The 15266-nt window shown below is 46.0% G+C and overlaps 2 protein-coding genes across 3 annotated transcripts in view; one reads left to right on the top strand and one right to left on the bottom strand.

Moving 5' to 3' along the window:
- Window positions 1-1643, bottom strand: part of LOC139055859 (probable ATP-dependent DNA helicase HFM1) — a 531554-nt gene extending 529911 nt beyond the window's left edge. The window contains exon 1 of the mRNA XM_070533424.1: window positions 1545-1643. The gene's annotated coding sequence lies outside the window, so the exon portion shown is untranslated. The remainder of the gene's footprint in view (window positions 1-1544) is intronic.
- A 202-nt stretch (window positions 1644-1845) lies between these two features.
- The window catches only part of LOC139055858 (CUE domain-containing protein 1), a 187423-nt gene continuing 174002 nt past the window's right edge, over window positions 1846-15266 (top strand). For both annotated transcript variants that reach the window (XM_070533423.1, XM_070533422.1), the window contains exons 1-3: window positions 1846-2153; window positions 7286-7392; window positions 8682-8941. In XM_070533423.1, the coding sequence (XP_070389524.1) occupies window positions 7294-7392; window positions 8682-8941 (359 nt within the window). In that variant the 5' untranslated portion in view covers window positions 1846-2153; window positions 7286-7293. The remainder of the gene's footprint in view (window positions 2154-7285; window positions 7393-8681; window positions 8942-15266) is intronic.

The following is a 15266-nucleotide window of genomic DNA, read 5'->3' as shown; positions in this document are numbered from 1 at the left end:
TGAGAGGATCCCCACGAAAACGGCACACTTTTCTTCGGGAGATCTGTGAGAGGGCGTGCTATGGCGGCAAAATGTTTAACAATGTGGCGGAAGTAAGAGCAAAGGCCCACGGAAACGATATGTTCAAGAATTTTACAACAGACGCTAGTTATCGAGATCGGCCCATAGTTCGGCGATGATTGTTTGTTGCCTGATTTAAACAATGGTGTCACCTTGCCCACCTTCCAATCGCTTGGTATGCAAACAGATTGGAGGGACCGAGAAAACAATTTTGAAAGAATAATAGATTGATAAACCTCGACGTTCTTTAAAAACTTCGTGTTAATGTCATATCCAGATGAAGAAAGTTTTAAACCTTGAATGATGCACTTTACATCCAGCACAGGATTCATGGGTGAAAACTGTGAGCCATCGAAGTTAGGGAAATGAGCACAACGTAACTGGGAAAATGATTTAGAAATTAAGCACATCGCAGCACTCGGAAACCGAAAAAGTAACACCGTTGTTAAGAATACAGTGTTGTCCTTTGAGTCATTGACCAAGCTCCAAATTTTTGTTTATATTTTGTTTCAGAAGCGTGGGAAGCGTACGGTAAAAAAAACAAGTTTTGCTTTCTTTACTGCATCTTCGTACTTAGTAGTAGTTCGGTGATAAGAAAGCCACCGGTCATGCACATTCGTACGCTTCGCTTTACGAAAGAGGCGCATTTTCTTATTGAGTAAACGTTTCAATGAAACGTTAAACAAGGGGACCGCGCGCTGCTTACATTACATGATGCGTAATGGGATGTATTTATTTATTAAGTACCTAGTTGTTTCTTTAAAAATGATCCAATTACATTCAACTGAGCGTTCGTCAAACTTTGGCATGTAATTATCAAGAAAAATTTCAAGTTCTTGGTTTATGGCTGTAAAGTTCCCTTTGATATAATCTCGAATCTGTTTTGGTCTGCTAAGCGGGCGAATAACATTTTCTTTAAGAACAAAGTGAATGAAACAGTGGTCACTTAGTCCTGTTAGGAAGGTTGGTTCGTGAACTAGTTTGGGAGTAGTAAAAAAGACGAGATCGTATTCTTCTTGCACCACCGAAGAACCAGTGCGATGCGGTCAGATGGACTATAACATATCCAAAGGGCCGCCCTCCCCCCCCCCCCCCCCTGAGAATGCCAGCAGATTAGTTAGGGATCGCAGTATACTAAGCATGCAGCAACCCTATTCCTCCTTTTCGGCATAATTTCATTAGCACTCCCCCCTGGAGGCTGCGTACCCTGGACGCATCCCTGGTGAGATGTTGAATCGTTTGGATTTTCGTTGCATTCATTTAATTCTTGCTTCACCACTGTCGAATGACTTTTTTGCCTTCTTTAAGCTGCAGAATAATAGTGGTTTGATGAGAAAATATTTACACAACAGACTACTTGGCACTGATTATGGCTGCAACTGTCATGCACGATGTTCCTGCGGTCTAACGAGATAGTAAGCATCGCGAATCCCCGACAGAAGAGAGAAAAAACAAAAGAAAGGTTCTTTACGGCGCACACTTACCGTTTCTTGTATCTAAGGTACTTTGAAGTTCAAATAGCAATTACGTTTTCTCAGAAAATTCTTCCAGCTTGAGCCACGACGGACCTCGTTTGAATCGTTTATAACTGCAGCAGACGAAACGCGAAACTGTTCATCGAGACGCCCGCTGAGGACAATTATTGAAAATTTTTATGACGTATTTGTATTTTAAGTTTTTCGCCGAGATATCGGCGTCAATCTTCGAAAAAGCGTTATTGATAAAGACATGCGCAGAAGCTTATGTATGAGTCGCCACCTGCTGGTGGAAGGCGAAGCTTTCTAGCTAGAAGCAAAGGAGCCTGAAGGAGCGAGCAACCGCAAGTGCTGCTTGCATGAAGTCGGCCGGCAGCCCATGGGCAGTCCCTTAACGTTGGTTTCGCTGCATTAACGCTGATCCTCCGTATCCTGCTCCAGATCAGCAGTTTCTAAGGGCATAGTGGCGAGTGTCTACCGACTGAGTGGCGGCCTAATTTAATCTGCGCCGTCTTAAAGTGCCACTTGTGGCCATCCTTTCGCCCGTGAGCCGCATGTAGAAGTGGCGGCGGCCACAGGTCGTGAGGATCAATTCACGTCCGCAAGATCGCGTCAACGGTGAGATGTTGTTTTCTTTCCGCCGTACATAGTCGCGGACTCTCTCTCTCTCCTACAGATCTCATGTGGCCGCTGACGGCGTCATCAGCGCTGATCGTCGCGCACGCCGATGTGGGAAGAGCGATAATATATTGCTGCGGGCATGTGAGCCCCGCGCGGCGAAATGTTTTCCCCCGCGCCGTATGCGTCCTCTCTGTGGGTGCACCGCGGCGAAGGGGTTCTCTGATGCAGCGGCGCAGGCTTAGATCACACGGAGCGAAGTTATCAGCGCGCGCGCGTGTAATTACTTTCGCTTTCGCGGTAGCAGCGGTTCCACGGATACAGCTGCAGCGTGCGGGTCGTAGCTAATCGCGACAGCACGATGGCCTACCGGCTTTCGACGAGGAAACTACCACCCCTCGTAGAATGCAGCAGTTGCGGACATTAATTGAAATAAAACCTACTAATCATTATATATCCCTGCTGTCGTATATATGTTGGGAAGTTTTGGTCCGTGATGCAGGCAAACTGCGTAGTAGCTGCAAACTGATTCACGTCGTAGAAGCAGAATGAGGTCGTCGGCTGTCTAAATAATACGGGTCACCAGAGCAGCCGTGTGGTTTTCGAGCCGACAGAAATATGTGCGCTGGCGATCGAATCAGATTGAGCGTCGCGCGTGAACAATACGCACGCATCAATAAATATTGCTGCACTCGGAACCCTAGACTGAGTTTGTTTTGGTAAAAATTTGTTCCATTTCCTTTTTCATGTGCATCTACAAAGATTATTCTTTACAATGGCATGGGTACCTGATATAGTTTTGTATTGGGCATGCAAAAGGCTAGTGTGTGTGCGTATGTGTGTGTGTCAGGTTAATAAAGACAGCCAACTAGTAAACAGCATATACTTGGACTCATGCCATCATTGATCAGTGTACGTCTTACTTGCTAATTGTATACCATATGTTTCAAATTGTTAATGTCGGTGATGTACTCAATATATATTCTGCGGGCATTAATTCCATATAGCTGGAATTGCCTAAATACAATGTCACATCACAATCTGTAGATTTTTTTTTTGATTTGCATTAAGTGATAAGTGGAAGGCTCACCTTGGTTTTTAAATAAACTATACACTAAAGTGGTATCCTTTCCTCCATAATTATCTAAGTTTCTTGCACTCATGCCAAGATTCTCTTGACACTCAGATGTTGACCAAGAATTTCCCTAGGAAGGAACATTTTCTGCATTGAATAGTGCCAGAAAGCCGTAGATTTAGTGTGTCGTTGGAAAGCATTAAGAGCAAAAGCAACAAAAGTAAAGTACTGCTTGTTACAATTTTGAAGTTGTGATATTATTTTCTAATCAATGCTAATGTTAGGGCCTGATTATGCTCTACCTTTGCAAGCATAATGTAACTATTAACTGCTTATAATTAATGCATCTTTGTTGGCATATGAGTCCTTGTTGTCTAATTTTTACATTTAACTTCGTCATTCACACATGTGTACCATGCCTGACAACTGTACTGCTCCAGCGATGCCTTGTGTACATGGCTTGTAAGTTTAGTGAAATCTGGTCAATAAAGAACAAGCAACTAAAACACAGCTAGCATGTTGTACTTACTAAGTATTACCAGGAAAGCAAATAGTCATCGATAACACAAATAACATGGGAATTAATTTCAGATGTGCTCCTGTGTTTCATCATTTGTTAATGTAAAAACAACTATTAAACTGAATGACGGCCTATTGTTTTCTGTAATCTTTAAAGCAAAGGAATACGGTAGGGCCCAGCAATTTCAAACAAAATGAAAACGTTCTACTTTGTTTTAAGTTAATCAGACTGCCAATGTAATGCAATGCTATTTCCCAGTTGAATGCATATAGTTACATTAGTATTCCATTTAGCATCTAAAGAGAAATAATTGTGTATTGTTCTTTAGTTTTCTTGTAATAATATTAATAATATTCTACCTCCAGCCTCTATCAATATCCTTGGCAACTCACTCACCATTGTGTTGTTTTAACCCTTTCCCTATCTTTTATGAACATAGTTATCGCCTTATATATAGTTATTTTATTATTAGTATACTCGGCATTAGGAAAAATAGGTCATGATGTGAACTGATGATGATGCTAGGCATCTATCAACATCAGTGGCATTGGGTATGTACTTTTTTTTGGGGGGGGGGGGGGAGGCTGCTTGAAGGCTTGTTAGAAATATGGGTGCCCGTATGCTGCATTTCTGAGAAGCTGGCACAATTTTCATCATTTTGTGCAGTTCAGGGTCTTTCAGAGAAAAGCCTCAGGTGCCAACAAAAACAGTGCAGTAGCCATCTTGATGATGTGATGACTGCAGCAGGACAACACAGATGACAGCAATGAAGATGATACAATAATGACGTCACAGGAGTGATGGACGAGGAAGCAGCATCGACAGGAATGGTTTCAGGTGTCACGGACACACGATTGAATCTTGACTGGAAATAAGTAGAGCTTTTTGTTTGAGTGACTCCTGCTGCTGTGGAAACACAACAGCTGGGGGAGGTGCCACGAAATCTCTATGAAATAACCTTTAACAGCTGTCATCACAAGAGATGTGTTGCGGCTTGTTGTCCTGGTGCTTCTCAATGCATAACAATTGCTGACAATCTTCGACTGCAGTTTGATTGCATCATATTGAATGTTTTGACTACTATCACATACTCACGTACGGGGCAGAAGTACTCTCGTACTTCTAGAAGTACACTCGTATGTGAGTACTCACTAAGTACTCACGTACGGGGCAGAAACCTGGAGGCTTACGATAAGGGTTCTACTTAAATTAAGGACGACGCGACAAGCTATGGAAAGAAGAATGATGGGTGTAAATTTAAGGGATAAGAAAAGAGCAGATCGGGTGAGGGAACAAACGGGAGTTAATGACATCTTAGTTGAAATCAAGAAAAAGAAATGGGCATGGGCAGGACATGTAATGAGGAGAAAATATAACCGATGGTCATCAAGGGTTACGGACTGGATCCCAAGGGAAGGGAAGCGTAGCAGGGAGCGGCAGAAAGTTAGGTGTGTGGATGAGATTAAGAAGTTTGCAGGGACGACATGGCCCCAACTAGTACATGACTGGGGCAGTTGGAGAAGTATGGGAGAGGCCTTTGCCCTGCAGTGGGCGTAACTTGGATGATGATGATGATGATGGTGGTGACATTTTGTTTCTCTTCGTTTTAGGCTGTGTGATCCTGGGAAAACAAAGACAACACAGGCATAGCTCACATTGGTGTGAACCCACAGATGTGGTTATACGACGCCGTGTCAGATTGCTGTTCCATCCGTGCTATCTTTTCACGAGACGGATAATGGCCTTTCTAAGCCTAGCAGCCAGTGCTCACAAAATGTGACAGCCACTTCAGCTGGCATGTCCACACATGCACACACGTGGAGAGACTGAACAGATCTGAGCCTGTGGTCCTGCCACTAGATAGCTAATCCTACCAGCACTGCTCGCCGTTAACACCTTGCACTTTAATTGCAATCAATCCAATATCTTCGAAACCCATGCAGTGGAAATGTTTTTCCTTTAGCAATATGTTACTTGTATTGACAGGCATCAGTAATTGGGATAGTCACAGGTAAATTAATTAATTAATTAAAAGCGCTTATTATGTTAGTAAGTTACTTTAGGGCACACATTGCAGTTCTGGAAACAAAGCTAGTCAGTGCCCAAGGCATATGCACCTGGCAGGAATCCTGAGACTAGTGCCATTTTTTCAGATATTTCTCCCCAAAGAAATGCAATGGCTATTTCAGTTGACATTACTGCAAGAAAACCTTCCTTGTGCAGTGCTTTCAAGGTACCGAATCTGGGTACCTTGGAAGCACATCAGTGCTTCCAATGAAACAAGCATGCTCAGTGAAATCAAGAGTATAACAAACTCCTGTCATGTAAAGACAGAATATGATTAACGATAAAAACAACCATCAATCACAAATGGTTCAGTAATGTCAACATTGCTGCTCCGACACAGGAACCTTGTTACAAAAGTCTCATGCAAGAGCGAAAGCGTTAGTGCTGCTAAATCTTTTGTGGTTCGTGTTTGTCTTTATCTTTTAACAGACTTATTCAGTGTATCAGATCGTTTGCAGCCTTGAATGCTGCTGCCACAGTAACTAAGCAAAAAGATTGAAGGATTCCTTTTTGCTCATCTCCAGCACAACATGCTATTCATCTCTTTCTTTTGTTAGAGGAGGCCTTTTCTTGTATAGAATTTAGCTAATGAAACTATGCGTAGGCAGCATGTGTATTGGCAAGCACACAATTTAAACAAGGGCACAATTTGTCTAATCCTGATACTTCCTTGTTGCAACACAGAATGCAGCATTTTTCTTTGCCTGTACCCCTTTTGACGAACTCCGCACTGCACATTGTGTGAGCAAGCTGCATGTCCACATGATGCTGGCACATTGAAACTGATTCCGTTGCACCGAAAACTTCTCCGAAAGTCTGCATGGTATTTATTTTTCCTTGGAATTTGATAATTTGCTGTTCACTAAAATTGTCTAATGAATGGCATGGAACAGCGTAGACGTGACAGCAATCCAGGATGGCTGTGTAATTTCACCAAAGTTGTAGTGTGCCATTTGTGCAGTTGTCTCGAAGAATTTTTGCCTGTACACATTTTTGCCTAAACTAGGTCGCACATGCATTTTGCTTCAAGTGTGAAGCAGAACAACAAATGTCAAGTGTATTCAACATTACAGAGTCTACAAGTCTTAGAAACAAAGCGTGAGAAGAACTGTCACTGCCTTCAGAAATGCCTTCACTGCCTCAGCAATGGGGCTGCGCAGACCTGCGTGTGGCAGCGCCAGGGGGGCATCGGTGAAGCGTGGGCATGCACACTCTCCTGAAGACAGCAGCTGCCTACAGCGGTGGCTCGGTGGGCACGGCGTATTCTTGCAGAATTGCAGTTTTAAACACTCTGGTGAGGGCAGAATCACCTGTGCTTTGGGTGCGCGTTATGAAGAACTCCAGGCGGCAAAAATTAATCTAGTGTTCCACAGAACATTATCACCCATAGCCCGGGTGTTGTTTTGGGACTCTAGCAACCAGTCGAGCGAGCAGTTGACAGTGTTCGACAGCAGAGAACCGTGCATGCAGGTGCAGCGATGACCAGCCCGGCTGAGGTGGCACCCGAGGAACGCCTGTCGGCCCCTAACCGTAGCCCGCCACGCCGACCACCCGTCACACAACTAGAATTCAGACAGGTAGGCTCCTAGAGTGCTTGGCATTCTTAACAAAATAATGCCAAGGAGATGAGCGCACAACCTTTCACATCACTGGAAACATCACTAGGGCTTCTCAAGCTATCGCTTTTGATGAATCTTCCTGCAATATGCTCAAGTAACAAGGCCCAATTCAATATTTACTTCGGTATTTCAGTAGCAATATGTGTGAACTAAAAAGCAGAGGTGATGCTGTCTTTCATAAATGGTGGCTTTGTTTTTGTTATGGATGTGCAAATACTTATTCTTGAAGGCAGATCGAGTTTCATTCGAACAGCCATAAAAATATATTAAACATATTAAATTCAAATACAAACTGCATAGTTATGCATTAATTTTCTGATATGGTCTTCAATATGCTCTTGAATGTTAAATTATTTGCACTTGGCTTTAAATTTCAAGCAATACAACACTGAAGTGTTGTTTGTTTTTTCTCATAATGAACATGTAGCATAATGTTCTAGTATTTTAGTAAACCACAGCGTGCCATGAAAGTATGAATATGATTAGTAAACAACTACAGCAATTTCAAATGATGCTTTAGATTTTGAGTATCAAATTATCTCTTATATTACCAAACAGTGTAGGCTAAAAAAGAGTGCAGTGAGCATAAGAGAATGCAGTAGCTGGGCACACTTTGGCACGGGTGGAAGGAATGCAGTAGCTGGGCAAAGGAGCAGTTTGGCATAGAACAGACCACTAAATGACCACATCGTGGACGATGCTGTAGTCAAGGACAAAAGTTGCAGTAGTTGTACCTAACGTTCTTCCTCATATTAAGAAACATTATTTAAAAAGCACGCTCAGTTTGTTTTTTGTAAGCAGTGTTCCCTACTGCAATTTCCCCATGTAAATCTTGCTGCCCTTACAATTTTTTCTTTTGTTTTATCTTGACTGACTAAGTTCCTTTAAATAAGCTATGTTGACATACGACTTGTACTTGTATAGCTGCCTACACACAAGTGAAAAACATACCTTATTAGAAAAACATAACAAGAGCTTCAAAACAATATTTAAAAATCTCGATATGTCACAGAGCCTACCGACAGTTTGTCCAGATCTGTTTATGTTTTTTAAATTATTCTTTTCCCAGTATTATCTTCAGCCCTTACCATCTGTCCACTGATTTGCCTATAGGTGACAACAGCAGCAGGGCCAGTGGCCAGTGACGAAAAGCAAAAAGAATGAACAGGGGAAGCCAGAAAGCGGGGGCCCAACGTGCCAGAGTTGTGCGTGCCAGTACTCCACCGTATACCGTCTGTTGGCTGCAGGCAATGCGTGACTTCCGGAGCATGTTTCCCGAGATGGAGGCAGGGGTCATCGAGGCGGTGCTTCGTGCCAACGGTGGCGCCGTGGACGCCAGCATTGACCAGCTGCTCGCCATGGCCACGGACAACGACAACGAGCGCCTGCGCACCGAGCTGGAGGCCACCGAGAATGCCGAGGCCCCTCCGCACTACTCCCCGCCCCCGGCTGCGCCTCCCCCGTCCTACCAGCAGGCCACCTGCGTGCCCACGGCAGCGCCGGCCAGGTCAGTGTGCGTTCAACGGTGGTGCACACACGGCGCCTTATTGCATGTCACCATCAGTGCAGGTAGTGGGTGCTCCTTTTTTTATTCAGACCATACAGAATTTTTAAAAATTGCCTTTGGCAAATGGCATAATTCTAGTCATTGAGCTGGATTACTGTTAGAGGGGGACATTATTTACACAAGAAATCAAAATGCATGATTCACTAATTAATAAACGTTTACTGATTAATTTGTAGCCGATGAGTTTACGAGTTCGCTTGGAACAAGTTTTCAAGATGACACCAGTTTAGAGCTGTTTGTCCCCAAAGTGTGAGATGAAATGTATGGACATTCCAGTTACTTTTCTGCTTGAATTATAAAACAGTTGTTTCTTTAAAAAAGTTGAACAATAGTGTACTTTTACAAGTTCTATAGGCACCTACCTAGAAACCCGCGCAATCCTTTGAAGCTGTTGCAAGCAGATATGCCTTGCAAACTCACGAGCTACAATTTTTACATGGAAATAATTATTTAATAAGTTTATTAGTGAATTTTGTTCATTAGTTGATTATATGTTTCAATTTCCCATGTAAGTAATGTTCACTGCTTTGAGTAATCCTGCTCAAGGACCCCGATTAGGCTATCTGATTTGGCTTCTTTTCTACCTGATTTCCGCGTCTTCTGTCGACTAAACAAGCGTGGCAGAAGCGTGCGGACGATGGCCGCTCGCAACAGCCCCCTCTGTGTTCCACCGTGCCCTCCTCATCAATAGATGTCACTTGCCTGCTGCCTTGCCCCTGACCCATTATAATGGGGGCTCGTTACTGCCCGCCGGACACAGATGCCACATTTATTAGTAATTTCCACAATGCTCTTCATTCCTTTGCGAGAGCATGTCATAATGTTTTGATAATCTTACTTGGTGACCTTAATTTTCCCTGCATAACATGGTCCGATATGGTGCAAACAGCATCAAAACATAATAGAACTGAAAGTGCCTTCCTGAATTCATGCTTAACATTTGGATTGTTGCAGCTAATTTCTGAGCTGACATGACAAACTGATCAGCATTATAACAGGCTTGACCTTTTACTGACAACTAATCTAGATAATTTCTCTTATATTACACATTTATCAGCTACAAGCAATCACAGTGTTCTTCACAAACATTCATGTGTTACCTACCTAACCTTTCACTGAGAAAATAAAGAAAACAATAACATTATATGATAAAGGTAACTACGCTGCCATAAGTAACAAACCGTCCATTTTTCAAGAATGGTTTCTCATAGGTTTTGCCCTCTGCGCTATCGAAACTAACTCGCGCCTCTTTAAACCCAAGCTGCAGCAACTAATCCCAAGTTATGTACCTACCATCACAATCAGCGTACAATTGGTTTCCCCATGGTTCAACACATTTAAAAACAAAAAGAAGCGTCAATTCCAGTCCACAAAGATCTTAAACACTAAATGCGCTAGAGATACATACCAGACCACGGAAATGTTATTCGATTCTCTTGCTGCTAAAGCCAAGCGCTCATTCTACTCATTTACTTTACCCAGCATGTTACGCAATCACCCCAAACGATTCTGGGAAACTATCGACAGGTCATGCACTACACCTTCATTGAAAATTGTGCTAGGAGACGAACATAATAATTTGATCCCAGAAGACTGTGTTGCACAAGTACTAAACGAGACTTTGTTGTTCAGTTTTTCACAGTAGAGCCTGATAATGAACTACCTCATGCATTTCATGTGAATCACCCAACCATGTTTGAAATCAGGTTTGGATGCTGGTGATTGTGAGCAAATGTGTGGGTGCAGGTCAGCCAGATGTACTAATTAAGGAATCATCCAAGACAGAGAGGAACGAATATTGTCACGTGGTGGTGACGTTAAGAACACAGTAGCAATACTGTGATAGACAAAACTAACTTTTATTGGGCGAACCTGTGCCCACAAAACAGGCTACACTTATAGCACAACGATAGCGGCGAACACGGTCGGCGATCGTCGAAAATCTGATCAGCGGTTCAAGCGCGTCGGCTTTTATACACAATCGTCGAATGTTCCAGACTAATCGTTGGGACCCGCGTGCCTTCCATAAAGTTCTACATCATTCGCCTCAGGCGAATAAATCAGATAACACAAGGTTCGGCAACAACAGACTGCGGATAGAAGCATCGATAACTTTCCAGAAACTTCGGATACATGCAAGCGTGTCCCGCGCTGTGCGATAAGATTTCTTAGGCGCTGAAACCTGGTCGCCCGATAAATATAAATACACGTGTCAATACCCCCCTCTTAAAAAGCATCGTCCCGATGCTACAAAGAGAGTGAAACACAAAGGGACACTTATTAAACATAAGTAACAAAACAACGAAAAGAAATAAAGTCCAAAGGTCAGTTACGCGAAGTGCCAAAGTTCGTCAACGCTGGTGGTACGGCTTGAGCCGCACAACGTGGACGATTTCAGGTCGTGAGCGGCGCCGCTGTGACAGCGAAATGCCGTCTGGCACGACCTCGTAGTCCAGTGCACCAATACGTCGGATGATCTTGTACGGTCCAAAATAGCGACGCAAAAGCTTCTCGCTCAGTCCTCGTCGGCGTATAGGGGTCCAAACCCAAACACGGTCACCGGGCTGGTACTCGACAAAGCGTTGTCGGAGGTTGTAGTGTCGGCTGTCGGTCCTCTGCTGGTTCTTGATCCGCAGGCGGGCGAGCTGTCGGGCTTCTTCGGTGCGTTGGAGATAGCTAGCGACGTCGAGATTTTCCTCGTCAGTGACGTGGGGCAGCATGGCGTCGAGCGTCGTCGTCGGATTCCTGCCGTAAACCAGCTTAAACGGCGTGATCTGTGCTGTTTCTTGCACCGCCGTGTTGTAAGCGAATGTTACGTACGGCAGGACCGCATCCCACGTCTTGTGTTCGACGTCCACATACATCGCTAGCATGTCGGTGAGGGTCTTATTCAGCCGCTCCGTATGACCATTCGTCTGCGGGTGGTAGGCCGTTGTCCTCCTGTGCCTTGTCTGACTGTAGTTCAGAATGGCTTGGGTGAGCTCCGCTGTAAAGGCCGTTCCTCTGTCGATGATGAGGACTTCTGGGGCACCATGTCGCAGCAGGATGTTTTCGACAAAGAATTTCGCCACTTCGGCTGTGCTACCTTTCGACAGTGCTTTAGTTTCAGCGAAGCGGGTGAGGTAGTCCGTCGCCACGACGATCCACTTATTTCCGGTTGTTGACGTCGGAAAGGGTCCCAACAAGTCCATCCCGATCTGCTGGAATGGTCGGCAAGGAGGCTCGATTGGCTGTAGTAATCCGGCTGGCCTTGTCGGCGGTGTCTTGCGTCGCTGACAGTCTCGGCATGTTCTGACATAACGGGCGACGTCGGCGGTCAGGCGCGGCCAATAATACTTTTCTTGTATCCTTGATAGTGTCCGGGAAAATCCTAGGTGTCCAGCGGTCGGATCGTCATGTAGGGCGTGCAATACTTCTGGACGAAGTCCTGACGGGACAACAAGAAGGTAGCTGGTGCGGACTGGGGAGAAGTTCTTCTTCACGAGTAGATTGTTTTGAAGCGTGAAGGAAGATAATCCGTGCTTAAATGCCCTGGGGACAACGTCGGTGTGCCCTTCCAAATATTCGACGAGGCCTTTTAGCTCCGCGTCTGCCGTTGCTGTGCAGCGAAGCCTTCCGCGCTTATCATTCCGAGGAAGGCGTCGTCATTCTCGTCGTCTTGCGGCGGCGGGTCAATGGGGGCGCGTGATAGGCAATCGGCATCGGAGTGTTTTCGTCCGGACTTGTAGGTTACAGTGATGTCGTATTCTTGTAGTCTGAGGCTCCACCGCGCGAGTCGTCCTGAAGGATCCTTTATATTCGCTAGCCAACACAACGCGTGATGGTCACTGACGACTTTGAATGGCCTGCCATAAAGATAAGGGCGAAATTTAGCTGTAGCCCAAACGATGGCGAGGCATTCCTTTTCGGTCTTAGAATAGTTGCCTTCCGCTTTTGACAGCGACCGGCTAGCGTAAGCTATCACCTGTTCGACTCCGTTTCTCCTCTGGACTAGAACGGCACCGAGGCCTAGGCTACTGGCGTCAGTATGGATTTCTGTATCGGCGTACTCGTCGAAGTGCGCAAGTACCGGCGGCGACTGCATGCGTCGTTTGAGTTCTTCAAATGCGTCGGCCTGCGGTGTTTCCCACTTGAACTCGACATCACATTTCGTTAGATGTGTTAGCGGCTCCACGATGCGTGAAAAGTCCTTGACAAAGCGCCTATAGTAGGCACACATGCCAAGGAACCTACGCACTGCCTTCTTGTTGATGGGTTGCGGGAACTGTGCGATTGCAGCTGTCTTTTGCGGGTCTGGACGGACACCAGATTTGCTGATTACGTGGCCTAGGAACAGAAGCTCATCGTAAGCGAAGCGGCATTTTTCCGGCTTCAGAGTAAGCCCTGATGACTTGATGGCTTCTAGTACTGTCGCAAGCCGCTTGAGGTGATCGTCGAAATTCCCGGCGAAGACGACGACGTCATACAAGTAAACGAGACAGGTCTGCCACTTCAGTCCTGCTAATACTGTGTCCATGACGCGCTGGAATGTTGCAGGTGCCGAACACAGTCCGAATGGCATAACCTTGAACTCGCAGAGGCCGTCTGGCGTGATGAAGGCGGTCTTTTCGCGATCCCTTTCGTCGATTTGTATTTGCCAGTAGCCAGACTTGAGGTCCATCGATGAGAAGTATTTAGCATTGCAGAGCCGATCCAATGCGTTGTCTATCCGTGGGAGGGGGTATACGTCTTTCTTCGTAATTTTGTTCAATCGACGATAATCGACGCAGAAACGTAGGGTTCCGTCCTTTTTCTTCACTAAAACAACTGGAGACGCCCACGGGCTTTTCGACGGCTGGATGATGTCGTCGCGCAGCATTTCGTCGACTTGGTGTCTTATAGCTTCGCGTTCTCGCGTCGAAACTCGGTAAGGGCTCTGGCGGAGTGGTCGAGCGCACTCTTCGGTTATTATGCGATGCTTTGGAACTGGGGTTTGTCGAATCCTCGATGACGTCGAAAAGAAGTCTTTGTATCGTCGAAGCAGACTTCTGAGCTGTTGCTTCTTAATCATGGGGATACTTGGATTTATGTCGAAGTCTGGCTCGGGAACTACGGTCGTCGGGGTAGATGCAACAGAATCCGAGAGGACAAACGCATCGCTGGTTTCCTGAAATTCCTCGATGTATGCGATCGTCGTGCCCTTCTTGATGTGCTTGAACTCCTGGCTGAAGTTTGTCAGCAACACCTTCGTGTTTCCTCCGTGCAGTCGAGCGATCCCTCTTGTGACGCAAATTTCACGGTCGAGCAGTAGACCTTGGTCGCCTTTGATGACGCCTTCTACGTCAACGGGTGTTTCGGGGCCGACCGAAATGACAATGCTGGAGCGAGGTGGGATGCTCACTTGATCTTCGAGCACCCTCAAGGCGTGGTGACTACGAGGGCTCTCCGGCGGTATCATTTGATCTTCCGACAGCGTTATTGACTTCGACTTCAGGTCGATGATTGCGCCGTGTTGGCTCAGGAAGTCCATGCCGAGAATGACGTCTCGTGAACACTGTTGGAGGATAACGAAGGTGGCAGGGTAAGTCGGTCATGAACGGTAATTCTTGCCGTGCAGACTCCAGACGGCGTGATGAGGTGTCCTCCAGCGGTTCGAATTTGAGGGCCTTCCCACGTAGTCTTAACTTTCTTCAACTGGGCGGCGATGTGTCCACTCATGACGGAGTAATCAGCCTCTGTGTCGACTAAGGCAGTGACTGCGTGGCCGTCGAGAAGCACGTCGAGGTCGGTGGTTCTTTGTCTGGCGTTGCAGTTAGGTCGTGGCGTCGGATCACGGCTGCGTCGTGTTGAACTGAAGTTGGAACGTCGCGTCGTCAAGTCGTCGTTCGTTGGTGTAGTCTTGCCTTCCTGACTTCGTCGGGACGGCGGCGTGTCGTTGTTATGTCGTCGAGATCGTTTTGTCGGCGGCGGAGGATCTTCGTCAGTTCGACGAACAGCAACTGCACCTCCATCGGTTGCTGCTTTTACTTTTCCGGATATGGGCTCGCTGACTGGCCCCGGGCTGGGCCAGTGTATGGTCGGCGCTGCGGCGACAGGTAGCGGCCTGGTGATGGCGAACTGGACGGCCGTCGAGGGCTCCACTGAGTAGCGGCGAGGTAATCGGCGATGTCACGTGGGCGCTCGCCAAGCTGTGGACGCGGCGCATTGATGGCGAAACCTCGCAGTCCCATCTCGCGGTACGGACATCGTCGGTAGACGTGACCCGCTTCTCCGCAGTGGTAGCAGA

The sequence above is a fragment of the Dermacentor albipictus genome, chromosome 2 (genome assembly GCF_038994185.2).
Source record: "Dermacentor albipictus isolate Rhodes 1998 colony chromosome 2, USDA_Dalb.pri_finalv2, whole genome shotgun sequence".
Classification (NCBI taxonomy): domain Eukaryota; kingdom Metazoa; phylum Arthropoda; class Arachnida; order Ixodida; family Ixodidae; genus Dermacentor; species Dermacentor albipictus.
The sequence above is the reverse complement of the archived record's forward strand: the minus strand, read 5'-3'. Positions and strand labels throughout refer to the sequence as shown.